General features: G+C 54.6%; 1 protein-coding gene across 8 annotated transcripts in view; it reads left to right on the top strand.

Annotated features, from left to right (window-relative positions):
- The window catches only part of LOC103595287 (actin-binding LIM protein 2-like), a 105412-nt gene that overhangs the window by 47389 nt on the left and 44864 nt on the right, over window positions 1–13159 (top strand). For 6 of the 8 annotated variants that reach the window (XM_008578688.1, XM_008578675.1, XM_008578682.1 and 3 more), the window contains 3 exons: window positions 792–890; window positions 7097–7198; window positions 7698–7751. The exons of 1 other annotated variant lie outside the window; for it this stretch is intronic. In XM_008578688.1, coding sequence (XP_008576910.1) covers window positions 792–890; window positions 7097–7198; window positions 7698–7751 — 255 coding nt within the window. The remainder of the gene's footprint in view (window positions 1–791; window positions 891–7096; window positions 7199–7697; window positions 7752–13159) is intronic. One more of the 8 variants, XM_008578666.1, reaches the window with a different exon arrangement.

Raw genomic sequence — 13159 nt, forward strand, 5'->3', positions numbered from 1 at the left:
AATGAGTGAGTGAGTGTATGAGTGAGTGAGTGAGTGAGTGAGTGAATGGGTGAGTGAGTGAGTGAATGGGTGAGTGAGTGAGTGAATGAGTGAGTGAACGAATGAGTGAGTGAGTGTATGAGTGAGTGAGTGAGTGAGTGAGTGAATGGGTGAGTGAGTGAGTGAATGAATGAATGAGTAAGTGAATGAATGAGTGAATGAGTGAGTGAGTGAGTGAGTGAGTGAGTGAACGAATGAGTGAGTGAGTGTATGAGTGAGTGAGTGAGTGAGTGAGTGAAAGGCAGCCAACTCTACTGAGCGTCTTCCCCTGGGGACTCTTTGCTGTGTTACAAAGGCCACCTGGGCTTGCCGACTGCTTGGCCAGGTGTGCACCCCAGGGAGCCAGGCCTTGCATCTCGCATGGGCCAGTCTGGTGAAGATGTGTGGTGACAGACCACTCCCTGACCTCTGGCTAGCTGCTCTCCATCTGGGTCCTTGATCCCAAGGAGACCCTCAAAGTGGAGTGACAGACATGGCTCAGGAGACCGTTCCCCCTGGAGCCCCAGCCAGCGGCTCCTGCCCAGCTGCCTTCGGGCCACCTTGTTCTCAGAGGGCAGGGTTTCTTCCCTCTGTGCCTGGAGGAGAGTGGTCTATGGCATATTTGGTGACCCCCTTTGGTGCCTCAAAAAGGTGTGCATTCCTTGAAAGAGGAAGCAAAAATGTTCCTAGCAGAGTGGGGACTAGGAATATTTTGTGGCTTTGAGGTCAGAGAGCCCGGGGTTGACTCTGACTTGCTCTCTGTTGCCCCGTAGCTGGTACTGTGAGTGTTGGTACCAGTAGCTGCCTCTCCCTGTCCCAACACCCAAGCCCTACCTCCGTGTTCAGACATCATTACATCCCCTACTTCCGAGGTAAGGCGCGCAGTGCTGCGGGCTGGGGTGCTGGAGGGCGTCCACACGGTGTCTGTGTGCTCGCTGTCCTGTGTCTGCAGCATGGCTTCCCCGGCCCTTTGTGTCCCGCCCTTGCCCCCGCTGTGTGTGTCTTGTGCATCCAGCTCTGTTTCTGTCAGTCTGTAAATGTTCCTGGAAGGAAAACCTAGGCAACTTGTGATGTCAGGGAGCAGGTGGAGGGGAGTGGGACTGAAAAGCTGCGGGAAAAGGAGACTAGGATTTGCTAGGCCCTCCCCTGGGCTTTTCTCTAAGAGTCTTACTTATCTAGGTCATGCCATTTTACTGCCGGCAGCACCCATGGGGCACGGGTGCTATGAGCATCTCCTTTCCTCAGCTAAGCTCCTGGTGGCGGGGCAGGATCCGCACCCTGTACGATTCCCACTCGTGGCTCTTCCCGGGACACACGTCCACTCTCCGTCCACATCCCTGCATGGACGTGTGCATGTGCGTCCACCAGGAAATGGCCAAGCTCGTGTTTCCCCATATGCTCTAGACTGACCTGTGTTCCCCAAACTTCATATCTGAAGCCCTAACCTCCCAACGTGACAATATTTGGATATTTTAGAGTCTTTAGGAGGCAATTAAGGTTAAATGAGGTCACAGGGTGGGGCCCTAATCCAATAAGGCCAGTGGCCTGATAAGAAGAGGCCGAAACCCCAGATGTGTGTCTCCCTCCGTGCACACCAGAAGAAAGGCCACGTGAGGACAAAAGATGGTCTGCAAGCCAGGAAGAGGCTCGCCAGACACCACACCCGGCCGGACCTTGACCTGAGACCCCAGCCTCGGGAACTGTGGGAAATGACCGCCTGTGGTTCGGCCCGCCAGTCTGTGGGGCTTGTTACCAGCCCTAGTGGACTAAGGCACCGTAGAAAGACGCTCGAGGTGTCAGAGGAAGCAGCGTTTCTCCAGGCGGTGCTGAGCTCCCTGCCTGTCACAGCTGCGGAGGGGAAGGTGCCTGGAAGAGCCCCCATCCCACAGGGGACAGGAAGGCCAGGGGAACGCAGCGGGATCCTCCCGTCCCTTGATGGCCATCAGATGGGGCTTGTGTGAACGTGCGCATTTATCTCGCGTCTCTGGTCATCCCTTGCTTTGCGTGGACCCCACTGGTCTACTGAGAAGAGAGTCCCTAGTCATCGGTATGGCCTTCCTGTCCTCTTTGTGGACCTGTCTCTATAGCTCAGGGTCTCTATGGGATGTATCGTCTCTTCTGAGAAGAAGCAAAGCCCAAAACCGCGTGTCCTGAGAGCAGAAGGGCGGCCGGGCAGGCCTTGCTGCACGTATCCCGCAGTCCACGGGATCGCACGGGGTGTGTGCTCTCAAAACCCAGAGTGCACCCGACTGTCCAGCCAAGTCCCTGCAGGACACACGAAGGATGCTGCTTTCCCCTTTGCTTAAACGTTGGGAGGCCCCGACACGCGGCTTTCCTCCCACCTGCCAGCCCCAGGGTCGGCTTTGCTGCCTGATGCCAGCCTCTGCCCTGGTTTTTTTCTGGCTGCTTCGGCCGCCAGTGCCCTTTGTTCAGAGATCAGACAAAGCCTCCTGCCCTCCCTTCTGGTTTTGGATGCGAGGAAGCCCAATACCCATGGCTCTGCCCCCTGCCTGACTTCCATGGCTGTCTGTGACCTCGGGAGCACCCACCTCCTTCTAGAACTTACCCCTGAGGAGACTGAGGCTCAGAGAGAAGTCACTGGCCCAGATCCGAAAGCTCCTCTGTGCAGAGTCCAGGGTCAGGCTTCCACCCCTGAGCCTGTGTTCACGAGCCATGTCCACCCTCGGGTCCTGGGTCCACCTAGGAGGCCACACCAAAGGGGACCATCCTCCTCTCCAGCCAATGGGCTACAGCGCAACCCAGCCTGTGGGCACTCTAGAGGCCAGCTGTGCCAAGGGCTGCCTGCCTTCCTCTCAGCTGGACACAGGGCCTAGCATCCACCCACGTCCTGGAAAGCCTTCCCTGCGGGCCCCCCAGGGCACATTTAGCATCTTTGTCTCTGCTCAGTGCAGATCTCCCTCTGGCCGATGCTGCGGGTGGAGTTCTCCCCAAGGAGAGCCAAACCCTCCCCAGCCAGAGCGTGCCCAGACGCGGCAGGTACTGGCAGGCGCCCTCACTTCCCTTCTCTCCCCTCCCCAGCACCCCACACACACCTCCCCACTGTGTCTCAGTGCCCAGCTCCACCCTCCTCCAGACCCACATTCAGGAGAGGAGCCAACGTGGTCATTTGCACTTGAGTACGAATTTCAGCCCCTGGTGTGTCTCCTGTGTGTGTAAGCCCGACCTCTTGCGTGCTAAGGAGCAAGCAGCAGGGACAGGCAGGCGTGGGGTGCCAAGGGCAGTCGAGGCGGGGCAGCCCCCATTTGCTGATCAGGGAGCCTTCCCCAAATCGTGTGGCCCGAGAAGGAAGGGAGGGTGCGGAGCCTCAGGTCAAGGCCACTTCCCCAACCCCCTGTACCCCGCAGGCAACTCTTCATCCTCTGAGCATCTGCTCCCTTGGCTCGAAAACAGTTCCCAAGCCTCGCAGGTGGTCATGGTCCATGACTCGGACAGGGTGTGGCTGTGGGTTGCACAGCGTGAAACTTGCATACACACGTCTTGGTTGTCGTCCCACCAGGCTCTGCATGTGGCTGCGAGCTGGCCTTGCTCTGGCATCACCTTGTGAAGGCTCAACAGGAGCCAACCGAGGGAGCTCCCGGGGACCAAACAGGGACAATCTGAGCAACAAAATGAATACCATGGCATTGGATGTAAGCCAGCGTATCACATAAGTATCCACACATCTGTGCTGATACAAACAATTGAATAAACACGTGTTTGGGGAAGAGGCAAACATCTCATACAGAAGAATTCCGAATAATTTATGTAGCTACTCCATCCTCGAGAAGGTGGCGCATAACTCCCCGCTCCTCAGTGTCATTACGTGTGGTCTGCACGCAGTGACTTCCTTCCAGAGAGTTCTATGCAGAGAGGGGACAAGAGTGACTACAGCAGAGAATCCTGACAGACGCCACCCCAGCATCTCCGTCAGCGCTAAGTCCTGGTGACGGTGCAGACCCCGGTGCGATGTGATGAGGACGCCTTAGCCTCTGGGGTCTTCCTCCCGAAACCATGACAACCCCTGTCTAACCGTGAGGAGCACTCCAGACAGACCCAAACGGAGGTGCATTCTGCAAAATCCCTGCCCGGTGCTCCTCAAGACCGTCAAGGTCATCAGAAGCAAGGAAAGTCTACGAAACTGTGACAGCCAAGAGGAGCCAACGGAGACGTGATGACCAAATGTCATGTGGTCTCCTGGGTGGGCCCTAGAATTGGTGAAATCCGATAAACCATGGCACTTGGCTAACACTATCGTGTTGGGGGCCGTAGTGCTGTGCGGTGTTAAGGACGGGAAGACTGGGTGGGGAGTGTGCAGGACCTCGCTGTACTGCCTGAAACTGCTCCAAAATAAAGCATTTATTTAAATCTAAAAAGAAGGCGGTGGCTTTTGCAAGGCCTGGGGCTGCTCACCCACCAGCAGGCCCTCACTCAAGATGAAGGACGCAGAAGGCCCCCCTAGGGGACCGCAGAAGCTGCCTGGGACGGGACCTGTCCAGGATAAGCCGTGAGCCTCAGTGCAAGGGGCCTGTGTGCCCTCCCAAAGTCACCATACAGCCAAGCTCTCGTGTGGTTTTCTCATAATCAGGGTGACATCAGGGGCCAGGGATTTTACCACTCAGGCCCAAGGAGGAAGCTGGCTTCCCAGCACTGACCCAGCGGGGCTCACAGGACACTGGCCTCATGCCCTGCCAGCCCTGGGCCCTCTGCAGAAGGAGGTGAAGGTGGTGGCTGCCCTGCAGGGCTGTCATGGGCAGGCCTGGAGATAACGTGGGCAGACTGCTGCAGGTGGCACCACAGGTTGACATTGGCCAGGAAGCCATGCGGGGAGTGGGCAGGCACAAGGGCAGAGAAGGCCAGGTCTGCAGTGGGCCGTGTCCTCCTCGAAGGCCTTGCAGAAGAGGCGGTCCCTGAGCCTCCACCAGGACGGGCATCCCAGGTGGGGTGGCGGGTGGCAGGGAGGCCGGAAGGGAGGGAGGGAGGGACGTGGCAGTGGTGTCTGAGGTGGGGATTGAGGGGGCAGAATTCAGTGGCTGGTGTGAGAGGCCCCTGAGTGGCAGGGGGGGGGGGGGACCGGGGGGGGCCTCCACCAGGACGGGCATCCCAGGTGGGGTGGCGGGTGGCAGGGAGGCCGGAAGGGAGGGAGGGAGGGACGTGGCAGTGGTGTCTGAGGTGGGGATTGAGGGGGCAGAATTCAGTGGCTGGTGTGAGAGGCCCCTGAGTGGCAGGTGTGGGGTGGACCTGGGGGGCCGTCAGGCCACCGTAACTCTGTCCCGGCCTCTCCTTGGTCTGGGGCTTTCCTGAGCATCTGCTGACAGCCATGGCCCCCCTCAGATAAGTGTACACGCACGCACACAGAATCCCGTCTGTGATCTCAGGGTGCACTGCTCTGTGGGCTGGGAACTGGGGAGGTCAGGGACGCTACGACGTGTTAGAATCCTCAGCCACCTGGGCAGGAGCTGAGGTGAAAGAGGGACACTGAATCCCATAGAAAGAAAGAAATAAGCCGTGTGAGGCCTCTGGATTCAATGGGCCACGACAGGGCCCGCTCAGCTTAGTGAAAGTCTTCAGCGGGCCCGAGGTCGTGTAGGTGCACTTTGTAGAGCCCTGCTCTGTCCCGTCTGGCTGCCCTTGGGGCTGGACATAGTCACAGCCACAGTCGGTAGACAGGATCCGTGGTTCCCTTTCCTTGCACATGGGTCTAGTCGCCCTGGTGGGAGACCCCTGACCACCAGGAGGTGCAGGAGCCTGTAGACTCAAGTGAAGCTCTGGAAGGTTCTATGCTGTTCTGGAGGGAGGTAGCTAAGGGAAAAGCATTTAACTGAATTTCTATCAGCACTGACAGGTGAACTTGGTGCCCAAACCCAGACAGGAAAAGATTCGTGAAGGTGGAGTCAGCGGTCCCCTTTGTGGCCTTAGCTGGTGTGGGCCGCTGGCTGGGGTCTGCTCAAGCTGAGCCCCCCTGCCCCTGCATACCCTCCCACCACACCCAGCTCACCCACCCAGGCCAGGGCACTCTGCACAGCATCTGTCGAGCCTTCCCTGTGAGCCCAGCACGTCCACTCCTAGGCCAGGCATGACTTGGACTGCTGTAGAAGTTCTGTTCATTACAATGTCACTGTAGGGTCCCACTGCTCCGAACAGTTGCAACTCAAAGGGGATGCTCCCAAGTCAAGAGCGTCCCTCTTCCTGGCCGAGGAGTGTCTGCTGAGGCTAAGGCGAGAGATGAGTTCATCGCGCCTTAGAAGCGTCTTGCTAGAATGAGCCGTGTGTCTCCTCGTCAGAAGCGTTCGGTCCCCGCTGCGTCCTGTCTGTCACATCATTCATTCCGGAGGCAGGAGCGTGTGGGGAGAGGGAGCGTTCGCCCAGTCACCTCAGATGTCTAGATCTGTGACTTGATAATCCAACCTTGTTCACAAAACAGAAATTCCAGTTCCAGGTGAGGTCAGGAATTGGAGCCAGGGTCCTAGGATGCTTTCCATTTAATTTGCCAAAAAATAGCTTTATGGAGGAACACAGCAACGGGTGGACACGATTCTGCTCTCCTGCTCCTGTAGCTGGCAAAGTTTGACTCAACGGCTTTTAAGGATGCTTTTGATTCGTTTTAGCACTTTAATCCTATTCTGAATGGCTGAAGTGTAGACTCACAAAGAAAGCAGCTTCTTTATAGACAAGGATAAGTAGGAAGGGAGGCCTTAGTTTTGGTGAATTTGCACTTTGCTGGGTGCAGACAGCAGCCAGGCACTGAGTGGCTGACGGGTGAGCCCCGCAAGCATGCCAGGCCCGCCGGGCACCCAGGCCCCAATGAAGTGGGCGCCTGCGAGCTCTCTGCCAGGGCGTGCCTTGCTGCTACCTTGCCACGGGCCGTGCAGTGGCGTTCAGCTCAAGGTTGGATTAACAAGTCACTAGACCCAGTCTCGGAAAGCCGGTGGGGGCCCCACTGCCTTCGCCGGGTAGGGGTCTGGGAGGCCCCCCGGGGCAGGAGAGACGGGCTGGCCACGAAGGAGCTTCTGTGCTTGAAATGCTGTCCTTTGCTTTTCCGTGTCCCCCTTTCACCTGCCATCTGCTCTTGTGCCTGGAGGCAGTGAAAGCGGCCGCAGCACCCCCAGCCTCTCCGTGCTCTCGGACAGCAAGCCTCCTTCCTCCACCTACCAGCAGGCTCCGCGGCACTTCCACGTCCCAGGTAGGCCAGGGACACCCTTGCCGGGTGCCCCTCGCAGAACATCTGGCTGCCAGCACTTGGCCTCAACCCGGCAGGCGTCACGGGATTCACTGAGCTTTGCCATTGTGCCCCCAAATCTGAGATTCTTTAAAACTCATCAGATGGGTTTGCACATCCCCAAACTGACGTGTGTTTGAGTTTCTCCCAGAGCCCCCCAAACACCAGAGAGACCTTTCCTTCCTCCTGGGGGGCGCGGATGGAGAAGGGGCCGAGCAGGTGCACTTCCTGTGGCCCTGAGGTGCTTGCTTGCTGCCACCCTGGCTGCGTCTCTCCCTGTCCCTAGCAGATCGGGGGTGGGTCTGGTGTGCGGGGCCTGGATGCCAGCTGCTTGCAGGGTGGCAGACCCGTCCTGGTGGTTCTAGACCAGGGTGAGTGAGCACTGCCTCCTAGAGCAGTGGAGCAGCAGCCATCCTCATGTGCTCACCGTCCTGTTCTCTCCTTTTTCTCTCTTCTTTCCCAGACACTGGCGTAAAAGATAACATCTATAGGAAACCCCCCATCTACAAACAGCATGGTACAGTTGGATCCCTCTGCTGCGTGCTCACCCGCATGCCCGCCAGTGCCCGCTTGCTTCTGAGTGCATCCTCTTGTTGTGTTCTCGTGAATGTGGGGAAGGCGCCACAGAGGCCCTCGGCAGCCTGCGTGTTAGATGCTAATTCACCAGCAGCTCCTGAGAGGCCTCTTTTCATAAATTACAGTGAAGGGCACGTCTGAGGAGGCCACTCCTGTGTTATAAACCTGAGGCTAATACACGCCAGACAGGGCTGGGGCTGAGGCTTTATGACCGAGAGCCTGGTTTCGGTGGCTGCAATGCTGCTCCTTTGAGGAAAGCAGCCAGACTGATGCCAGCCAGGCGGGTGAGGGTCGAAGGCTCTTGAGCCATGACCTGGTCCAGGCCGGATCTTTGGGAAATAGAACAAACTAGAATTAGTCATTTATTCTTTCGTGAGATTTTATGTCATGTGTTTTGAGAATTTCTGATGATGGAATGAATGAACTTGCCTTCAGTTAGAGAGATTTCTTACATCAGCAGATAAGGGCCAGAGATAGCAGTGAGGGCATCTCTTGGCCCTCTGGCCCCCACTGCTGCTCCACGTGGGCCTACCTGGGACAGGTGTGCAGGGAGCAGGTCATATGGGCCATGGGGCAGGAATCAGAAGGCTCAAGGAGTCCCCTTCTTTCATCGCGGGATTTCTGGGTGATCAGGGGCACGTTGCTTCCCCATCTGAGCCTCTGTTTCCTTATCTGCAAAACAGGACCGACCCCTCCCGCCCTGCCCTCTCTTCACGGGCTCGTTGTAAGGACCTCGTGGAATAACGAATGTGAAAGCACATTCTAGACTGTAAAGTGCTGTGCACATGATGGGATTGTTATCATGTCGCTAGAGGTGGGAGGAGGAATTTCCATATTGAAAGTTCTGGTCCCGATGTACCCAAAGAAAACCACCACACCCCCTATTGACAACTGGATGGACACTTTCAGGTGGGACCCTGTAAAAGTGTGCTTTCTGCAGCTTGCTGACGAACTAGCCGTGCAAGCCACATTTTTAAGTTTTCTCCACGGTGGCAGTAGACTCTGGGCTTTGTGCATTTCCTCCTCTGCCCAGGAAGGAAAAGAATGAATTAGATCTCATGGGTTTCCAGAAGGTGATGACTTTTAACCATTGCCTTTCAACCAGAGCAGCTTAGAGTGTGAATCTCCAAGAAGGATCCAAGAGAGATGAGCTTGTTAGACTTCAGGGCCCTTAGAGATTGACCAGCTCCCTCCTGTTACAGGTGGGGAAACTGAGACCCAGCCAAAGGAAGAAGCAGTCATGTTAAATGACTACCTCAATCAGCTTATGAAACTGCTTACTAGCCTCTGACAGAGCCAGGTCTAGGACAAAGAGCTTCCAACATCAGATCCTTTAACTGAATCATCAGGGGAGAGATCAGGCTTCCCTATCACCAGTGATCATCTTTGTGTGTGTGTGTTTGTTTTAATCTGGATATAAATGACTCTCCTATCCAAAGGCAAAGTTAATTCCTATTTGACTAAACCCTGAGCAATAACCAAAAGCCTTTATCATTCCAGAATTTTAAAATATTGATTCTTTTATGAAATAGACTTTATAGAGCGCCTACTCCCTGCCAAGCTTTCGGCCTCGTTCTGGAGAAAGATGTGAATAAAATCTGTCCCTGACTTGGGTGTAAATGGGCCACGTAAATTGTATGTAATGAACATAGACAGAGGCTTTGGCGTGGGACGTGTACTCTCCTTAACCAGGTTTCTTCAGAGAACTTTCAGAAAATAATGGATGGATTAGCAGGCGTTTAGTTCCCAACACATGCATTTAAGACGCTTTTTTTTTTTATAAGATTTTCTCCCTATCCAGGTGGATTACATCCTGTTGGAGGTGTGTGCATGTGTGTGCATCGTGCATGTGTGTGCACTGTGCATGCATGTGTGTGTGAGTGCATGTGTACATGCATGTGTGTGTGCATGTTGAGGGCCCACATGGAGCCCTCCTGCCCCCTCTGGGCAGACTGACCATCCGGTCTTCTCTGAGGGGAGAGGGGAGCACGGCTCAGGCCGGCTGGTCCTCACCTGAATCTCCAGACCTCCCTGAAACAAGCTCTGGGTGATGATGTTGAGTTACTAGACCATTTAATCAGTTTAAGATAATACATTTAATAAGTTTTTAAAGAATCAAGTCTTTTAATTTACTTTTTTATTTACTTTTTGACTTTTATTTCAAACTCATTGAAAGATATTTTTGGTTTGGTTTAATTAGCATTACTCTTTTCTGATGCCCGAGTCTCTTTCCTGCTTTTGGGAAATAAGCCTGCAGCCATGAGGGTGGCCAGGACTGCCAGTCCCGGGGTAGCGACACGTGGTGTTGAGGATACAATGACTGTTGTTCACATAGCCGCCGTTTAATGCATGACTGCAGCATGCTGGGCACTCGAAAAATGACACCAAATGGCACCTTGTTTCATCCTGACGCTCCTCTGAGGCTGGGGTATTACAGGCGTGGGAGCTGAGGCTGGGGTGATGGAGTGACCAGGCATTGACAGTATTTTCTTATTCTACATTAGTTCCAACTCTACTTGGTTATTAGTTATTGACTTTTTAAAAAAAGATAGAGAGGAAAGGAAGCAGAAGGAAATGAGTGGGAAATAAAAAGAGAGGGGAGCAGGAAGGGAAGGCCGCCCTACACAGCAAGAACAGATGTGAAGCAGGATCATCGCAAGAGGGTCTGGGCAGAGGCAGGTGCAGTGGGGCCTCCCAGCCACCTGCGTGCAGGCCACTCAGGGACAACGAGTTCGGGAGGTTTAGCAGTTCAGGTGCAGCTGGAGTCAGTTTTTGTGTTTTCACGCCCTGTCTGGAGTCACTCGCAGATCAGGTGCAAACCACAGCTCCTCCACTGCCAGCTCCGTCACTGGGAGCAGGTGCTTCCTTCTCGGAGTCCGTCTCCTCCTCTGGGAAACGGGTTCAAGGCCACGTCCCTCGTGGGGCTTTGAGGAAGTTTCAGGGAGATGTCATGAGGCTTGGCACATGGCGGGGGGGGGGGTTCTGGTGGTAGATCCCCTCCTCGGAGGGAAGCTGTGCCCAATTGTTAGCCTGTTTAAAATGAATTTACAAGAAAAAAATAAAGCCTTCCACAAAATTTCCCAGGAAGTTTGACTGTCCGAATGCAGGGACAATACTTAAGTTTCACCAGATTTGCTGTTTCATTTCTAAGCAAGCATGAGCCATCCAAGGCGATGAGTGAGGGGAAGCTCGGGCCCAGGGGGCAGGAGGGGCTCCCCCACAGTCCCCCCACGGCCGGCGGCCTGCAAGATGGACAAGAATGCTACCGCGGCCACCCGTTTTCCTAGGGCCACCCGCCCAAACAAGACAGGGTGGTGGCCACGTGTGGAACACATCAGTCACCGTTTCTTTGGCCCCTGGCTTGAGATAGATCACTCACTTCTTGCTGTGTCTCTCTGGGATCCCTTTCTCGTGGGGTTGAGTCTCATTTTGATTCAGGGACTTGTGGGCTGGGAGGAAAGGCGGCTGGCAGGCAAGCTCTGCTTCCAGACAGAAGATGAGAGACCTCCCACCATCACCAGGTGCCTCCAGCAAAGCTTCCCCGAGGGAGCCAGGGAGGAGGAAGTCAGCCTTTCCCAAGAGCGTTTCCCGGCAGATCATTCCCGAGCTCAGAAGGAACTGCCTGTGTGCTACGAAAGACACACTAGACTCGCGGAAAATGCACAGACTCAGTCACAGGAAGGTGGAAGAAAGGTGGGCATGGGAGACCCAGGCAGCCGAGACACTGCCAGGGCCTGAGTCTCCAGCCCACTTTCCTGTTCCCCTGGTGTCACGCTCAGCCTGACAGCCACCAGTGAGCAAATGTGGTTATCCCAACTCAACAGGTGGGGGAGCCGAGTGCAGAGGGATTTAAGTGACTTTCTTTGATCTATCCAAGGAATATTTCTGGAGCACCTGCTCTGTGCTAGGCTGTTTCCCACTGCTGCAGATACCTGGGTGACCAAACACAGCCCTGACCTCAGGTAGCTAAGATCCTCATGGACTTGCCCACAGCCGAGCAGTTGGTGAGAGGCTAGGCAGGGATTCCAGCTTCCAGTGCCCACACTCTGAGCACTGCATGTGCACATTCACACACACACACACACACACACACACACACTCACACACACACACAAGCACACATGCACACTCGTGTTCTCTCTTTCTCTCTGGACCTCAATCTCCTCATCTGTAATGAAGTTCATAACATCTATTATTATCTGTTAACACACTTAACAAGTGTTTATGCAGACTGCGGCACTCGGCCTGTCCAATGAGTAGGTATTCAGTAAGCGCTCACCACATGCATGTTCTCAGGGGAGTACCTCTGCACTGACTTTGCTCCCTCCATCAAAGCACTTGTTTTATATAAAAACCTTCCAGTGCACCTGTGTGCCTCCATGACCCCGGCCTGTGAGCTTCTGAAAGACGAGGGTCATGTCTGAGTTTTCTCTGCATGCCCCATACTTGGGACAGTACGCACAGGTGTGCACTCAGCACCCAGTGAAGGGAGAGGGGATAAAGGTTGGAGGCAAACAGAGGGTAGATGGAGAAAAGGATAGATGGACAGAGGGCTGCATGAACAGACACGTCAGTGGGCAAAGAAAGGGATTGAGGTGGACAGAGAGGGATGAATGGATGGGTGGGTGAGTGGATGGATAGATGGAAGGACGGGTGGATGGACATATGAATGGAAAGATGGTCAGATGAGTGGATAGGAAGATAAGCAGATGGGTAGGTGGGTGAACTGATGGATGAGAAGCACAATAAATGGACAAATGCATGGGTGGGTGTGTGGATGGGTGGGTGGGTGTGTGGATGGGTGGGTGGATAGTTAAATGAGTTGGGGGTGGATAAGTGATGGAAATGAATATATAGGTAGTTAAGGGAATGTATACATGCACGCATGGGTGTTCAGGTAGGGATGGTGATAAGATAAGGTGTGAGGAGGGGGAAGGCAGGCCAGTTCTGTGTCCAGAAAGGTGAGAGACCTCTCACTGTCACCTCACAGACGCCTCCAACAAAGATTCCCCAAGGGATACAGGGAGAAGGAAGTCAGCCTTCCCCAAGGGTTCCTCGTGTTAGGTGCATTCCAGGGCTCAGAAGGAACAGACTTGTGTGATACGAAAGACACACTAAACTTTCTTTCTCTGGTGGTCCTGAATTGATCTGTCTTTTCCTGACACCCCAAAACAGCATGCTACGAATGAGCCTCAGAGTTAGCCTCTTGTTAATCTCTGATTCTTCACCCCTTTAAGCTGAGCCCTCCACTATATTCCAGTGGCCACATAAGTTCTCTCATGTGGTCCTCACAACTTGGAGGGGCAGGTGTCATTGGCCCATTTTACAGATATGGAAACTGAGATTCAG

This window comes from Galeopterus variegatus, unplaced genomic scaffold (assembly GCF_000696425.1).
Source record: "Galeopterus variegatus unplaced genomic scaffold, G_variegatus-3.0.2 Scaffold76, whole genome shotgun sequence".
NCBI classification, from domain to species: Eukaryota; Metazoa; Chordata; class Mammalia; order Dermoptera; family Cynocephalidae; genus Galeopterus; species Galeopterus variegatus.